The sequence below is a fragment of the Antechinus flavipes genome, chromosome 1, assembly GCF_016432865.1.
Source record: "Antechinus flavipes isolate AdamAnt ecotype Samford, QLD, Australia chromosome 1, AdamAnt_v2, whole genome shotgun sequence".
NCBI lineage: Eukaryota > Metazoa > Chordata > Mammalia > Dasyuromorphia > Dasyuridae > Antechinus > Antechinus flavipes.
Genome location: NC_067398.1, coordinates 702,470,114 through 702,476,223, shown reverse-complemented (window position 1 = coordinate 702,476,223; position 6,110 = coordinate 702,470,114). Strand labels below are relative to the sequence as shown.

Sequence of the window (6,110 nt, the reverse complement as noted above, 5' to 3'; positions counted from 1 at the left end):
CAGTGCCCATGTTAAAGTATACAAAGAGAAACAAGAAGCCTATCCTCAAAAAGCTTCCATTCTATTGGCATATATGTATATATATATATATATATTATATATATATATATATATAATATATATATATACATACATATATATAGCACATATTATACATCATGTATAAACTACATTTAACATATACACTATATATAATATATAAACTATAATATACATACATCTATATAATATATAAACTATACTTGTGTGTATGATTATAATTAAAAACAGAATTTGTACAAAATAATTCCTAGGGAAGGACGATATCAAGCCAGACTTCCTGAAGGAGATATCTGAGCTTAGATTTGGAAATGTTTTGTGAGGGAGAAATGAAGAGGGAATGAATTCCAGATTTGGGGAGCAGTCTATGCAAAGGCTTAGAAAAGGGAATAAGCTCTGTCCCTTATTATTATCTTTGTGATCCTCAGCTAATCTCTTAGTGTTTTGGACCTCAGTTCCTTCATCTGTAAAAATGGGAGATCAGATTAGCTGGCTTGAGGCTCTTTCTAGTTGTTGGCTTTAGTGATTCAAGTCTCAGCTTCTGCAAAAAAACAAACAAATACAAAAACAAAAAAACTTTCCCAATCTTCTTTAATCTTAGTGCCTTCCCTTTGTTGATTACTTCTAACTTATCTTTATATCTTGGACGTATATAGTTGTTTGTCTCTGCTATTACACTGTGAGTTCCTCCAGAAAAGGGACTGTTTATTATTCTTTTTTCCCTTTCTTTTGTATCTCCAGTTTTAGCATTGTATCTGGCAGCAAGTAGGTGCTTTATAAATACTTGCTAGCTTGGGTATAAATCATCTATTCCCTCAGCCTCAATTTCCCCATCTATAAAAATAGAGATCTCTAAAATGATCAAGTTAAAGCAGGCCTCTGATAGATGATCCCACAATTTATTTAGTCTTGGTTTTCTCACGTGTAAAACAGATATTGTTATTTATTCGTGTCTGACTCTTCACGACCCCATTTGAGGATTTCTTGGCAGAGATAACTGGATTGGTTTGTCATTTTCTTCTCCAGCTCATTTTGCAGATAAGGAAACTGAGCCAGATTGAGGTTAAGTGATTTGAGCAGGATCACCCAGCCAGTAAGAATCTGAGGTTGGATTTGAATTCAGGCCTGACTCCAGACCTGGCACTCCATCTGCTTGACACCTAGCTATTTTAAAGTAGGGATTACAAAACCATAGTCTTTTCCATTGGGAAGGGATCTTTGAGCTCATCCAGTCAAACCCATTTAGGAACAGCATTCCTGCTGTACTACTTGCGCTAGTTCTCTCACTGGCATATTGCAAGCAAAGACCTATGCAGACTTAAAATATTATACATAATATTATTGAAAGGCTAGAGTGCAGTGCAAACGAGCGAGACTTGGAATCGGTGGAGATGCTCTGACAACTGGGCCATGCTGCCTGCTTTGACCTTAGGCTGATGGATCCTGAGGACCCTTCCAAATCTTGATCTATAATCTGGGATTATTATCTCGCCTCCCACAGCCCTCGGTTAAAAAGACCATTTCTAAAGAGGAGGCTGGACTCTTGCGTGCTGGCTGCTGGGACGCTCCCAAGCACCACCCACTGAGTCAGACTCTTCCCGGGCTGGAGCCATAGATCTAAAGGGCAGACTTCCAAACAGGGTAATAATCGTCCCATTAAAATTAATGTCCGTGAAGAGAGCCATTAAAAGCCTGCAGATTAAAGGGGAAATTGTTCAATTTAAACCGAAAGGGCTTTTTAAATAGACACTGGGTCTTAATTCTTGGAATGCGACACCCCTGCAATTTATCAGGCCCCGGTTTTCGAGTTGGGAAACGCTAAGCTGCACCCAAGACTGGAGGAAGGCAATTCCTGGTTGGAGAAGTTCATCCCTGGCCAGAGCTCTCAGTAGTGCTTCACCAGTAGCCACCCTGGGTTCAAATATTGGTTCAGCTCCCTATTATGCGTACGCCATTGAACAAGCACCTCTTTGGACTTCAGCTTCTTATCAATAAAATGAGAGGGTTGGACTAAGTGACTTCAGAGATCTCTTTTGAAGCCCTAAATCTGTCATCCCAAGGATTTGCACTTGCCCACCCTCTCAAGTCAGCCCTAAATCTGACATCCCAAGGATTTGCACTTGCCCAGTTTCTCATAAACTTGGCCAGGAGACAATGAGAGCTAGTTTTTCCCACCCACGTCCCTGTCCATTGGGGCAAAGGAGTTTTTGAAATGCAAAGATCCTTCTGGATGTGTGCTGTAGTATCTTACTCAGTTGTTCCCCTGCCTAGACATCTGAGCACTCTGACCTGTTGGAATCTTTATTTGTGGAGGGACATTTGGGATCCAAAGTCCTTTTTAGCTCAAGTAATTGGTGAGGTATATATGTATATACCTAAAGAGAATGAATGCAAGTTGGGGGAGATTTGAGTGCTAATCCTGGCTTTGTGATCAAATTGCCGTGAAACTGGTTAAGTGTGGGTATGCCCAACCTCTCTGAGCCTCATTTTCCACATCTAAAAACAGGAGCTCCTAAAAGCTCTTTGGCCCTTCCAGCTCTGAAGTTTAGTGGGTTTGTTTTTTCCACCTGAATCTGGCATTAACAGGACTTGGGTCCCAATCCTGCCCGTTTCTTGCTGTTGTTGATTGTCCTTCACTCTCCAAGAGGACCCAGACATCAGGGAGGTGATGCTATGACATGGAAGCGAGTTGGATTTAAATGAGGGAGGGCTGGGCAAGGTTACTTCCCCTCCAGAGGCATCTGGGTCCAATGGCCAGATGTAGAGCAGAAGGACTGGAGACGACTATTTATACATTAAGAAATGGAAGGGATCTCCAACTTCAACTGGGGAAACTATGGCCTGAGGTGGGGAAGTGAATGTAAGCTATTTGGAATAATACTTTGTTTCATACCCTGTACTTATGTTCTCAGTATCTAGCACAGTGCCTAACAGATGAATGCTTGTTTAGTAACTACCCCAAGTCACAGAAATAGGAAATATCAGAAGCAGGATTTGAATGCAAGTCCCTTCACTTCAGACTTGATTTCTTTTGGCCTTTTTCCTCATGTATATAATAGGAAAGTTGTACTACACACCTATCAATCAGTTGATAAACATTTATTAAATGTGCCAGATACTGTGCTAAGCGCTGAGGATACCAAAAAAAGACAAAAAACAACTCCTTTAATTTGTAGGAGTTTACAATCTGATGGGGAAGACAACTTGCAAACAAAGCAAAAGGATAAATAGAAAATAATTAACAGAGGGAAAGCTCAGAAATTAAAAGGGGTTGGGGAAAGTAGCCAGTAAAAGAAGGAAAGAGGTCTGAGGTTCCAGCATGGAATGCAGCCTTCTGGATGAGACTCTATGGAACTCAGATCTACCTTTGCCTTTTCCATCCCCCAAATTATATCCTGCACAAATTTGGGGACTTAACCCTGATTTCCAGAGGGGTAGATCTCACTTGTCTTGCTTATTTGAAGGGCCTCAGTATATTCAACTCTACTAAAGAAAGAGGGGTGCACCATCCTTCCTTCCCCAATTCTTGTTCTTCAAATGTATCTAGACTACACTGAGATGTGTGTATATGTATATACATCTAGAAACACACACACACAAATATATATATATATATATATATATATATATATATATATATATACATATACACACACACACACACACACACACACCTCAGGGTGTATATATATATATATGTATGTGTGTGTGTGTGTGTGTGTGTGTACATGTTATATACATACTTATATACACATACTTATATGCACATACAGCTCAGTGTATATATGTGTGTGTATGTATGTATACACATATACACATATATTATACACATATATCACAGTGTATGTAGATATTTACACACCTTAGTGTGTGTGTGTGTATATATATATATTATATATATGTATACACACAAAAATGTATCTAGGCTACACTGAAGTGTGTATATCAATACATAGACCTTAGTGTAGCCTAGATACCCACATACACACACACATACACATATACATATACATGTGTGTATATATACATATCCACGCATACATTTATATAGAGAGAGTACACTGAGGTGCTAGCATATATTGCAAATCCAAAAGGTGCGACAGAGGTAGAGAGCTCTTCAATAAAAAGCAAAAGTAGCCCTTAGGTGTGACTGGGAGGAAAGAGCTGTTTCCTTCCCCAGCACCGGGGCTGGCTTCTCCCGGGGGCGCCCCGGGGCCAGGAGTGACCGGCTGAGCTCCGAGCCCGTTAACAGGTGCTCCGAGAGATGAGAGCTCAAGTTGGTTTCAGCGTCCACAGGCACCTCCAGCTCCAGCCGGGGTCGGGAGGCTCCGAGAAGCTCGGGACCGGAGGGATTCGATGACAAGTTCTGGTAGGAAACCAGCCAAGTCGGGTCGAGATGGACCCAGAATGAGGTTCTTCTCCAACACCCGCCTTCTCCCCCTCCCCCTCCCCAAATAAACACACTCTTGAATAATAAGAAGAATTTGGTTTCCACTAGCGACACGGCCTCTTGCCAGGGCGGAAAGCGAGAGAGATCCAAAGCAAAACAGAGGAGGAAATCACACCCCGAGCTCCGTTCTTGGTCTCTGCAGGTGTCCCCGGCAACGCACCAGGCTGTCCGATCGTGGCCGGGCGGACGGCTCCGGCTGGGAGGAGTCCGTCGCCCCCTGCCCAGCTCCAGCCCGATCTAGCTCCCGGCACAGGAAGGGTTAAAAGTTACCTCTCGGTTTCTTCTGCCTCCAGCCCCCCCGGGGCCGGATGATGTAACCCCCCTCCCAGCCCTCCCCCCCCTTACCATGTGACACTTTAATTAATAATAGCGCCGTCGTCCGCCCCACCAGCGCCCGCCTGCCACACCACACACACTCACACACGTACACAAACACAGAAACTTGGTGTGCGGAGCCGGGGCCGGAGCGCATCAAGGCGCAGCCGGAGCGCACGCGGCTGGACGCGCAGCGGTGCTAAGAGAAGAAGGTGCCCGCGGGCGGAGAAGGGCACCGGGTGCCGAGCCGGAGCCAGGCGGGAGAAGCGGAGCTAGCGAGTCGAGCCCGAAGAGGAGGAGGAGGAGGCGCGCGGGAGGCGTCCGTCATGTGCCCGTGCCCTCTGCACCGCGGTCGCGGCCCCCCGGCGGTGTGCGCCTGCAGCTCGGACCGCCTCGAGCAGCGCGCGGCGGCGGCGGCGCAGCTCACGGGCGCCCGCCTCAAGGCGCTCGGGGACGAGCTGCAGGAGCGGACCATGTGGCGGCGCCGGGCGCGGAGCCGGCGGGCCTCAGCCGAGGCGGCGGGCAGCGGCGGCGGGCTCCCCGCCTACTGGGCTTGGCTGTGCGCGGCCGCTCAGGTGGCGGCGCTGGCGGCCTGGCTGCTCCGGAGGAGGAACTTGTAGGAGCGCGGGGGCTTCTTGGCGGGGGCCGAAGCGGAGACTGAGCCGGAGCCCAAGCAACAGGTACTGTCCTGGGGCCGGGCCGGGGACCTGCTAGCCGGGGCTGGCCGGGACTCAGAGGCCGGTCCTGCCCACGCGAGCTGCGCTGGGCAAGCCCTGGACAGGACCAAGTTTGTCCCTCAGTGTCTCCGCTCCACTCCCCGCTTCTCCCTCCCTCTCCCTGTTACCCCCTTTACTCTTCCATTCTCCTAGTCGGTACGTTTGTTTCTCATCTACTCCCTTTTCCCTTTTCTCCCCTTCTTTCTGGCTTCTGCGTGTCAGTGTCTCTCCCCTCCTTTCTGCTCTGTCCTTCTTTATCTTTCTTCCGAACCTTCCTGTGGTTTCTTGGAGTTTCTGCCAGTCCCTCTGATCTCTCTCTCTCTCATTTTCTCCCTGCCTCCTTCTACCTCTCCTAGCTTACGCCATTCTTTGGACTTAGCCAACTTTCGCCTCCTCCTTCTATCTCATATCTCGTGTCCCACATGGGACCTCCAAAGGACTGCCCTCCAGGAACTTGGTCCGGGTCGCCAGCCTGCCTGGGAAGGGCCCTGGAGGTTTGGGCTTACGTGTAGTCAGTCAGTCCCCTTTGAGGGGCGGGAGAAGAGGGACGGTCCGGGACGGTCTGTCTCCTAAGAAGCACTGAAACCTGC

At 47.1% G+C, this 6,110-nt stretch overlaps 1 protein-coding gene across 1 annotated transcript; it reads left to right on the top strand.

The window, feature by feature from the left end:
• The first annotated feature begins 4,910 nt into the window (after nucleotides 1-4,910).
• Nucleotides 4,911-5,822, top strand: HRK (harakiri, BCL2 interacting protein). Its single transcript, XM_051972872.1, has one exon. It carries the CDS (start codon nucleotides 5,131-5,133, stop codon nucleotides 5,422-5,424), a length of 294 nt encoding a protein of 97 aa, XP_051828832.1. The 5' UTR covers nucleotides 4,911-5,130; the 3' UTR covers nucleotides 5,425-5,822.
• Nucleotides 5,823-6,110: the final 288 nt, after the last annotated feature.

Excerpts from the sequence above, each read along its gene's own strand:
- HRK (XM_051972872.1), top strand. The coding sequence starts at position 5,131 with ATGTGCCCGTGCCCTCTGCACCGCGGTCGCGGCCCCCCGGCGGTGTGC.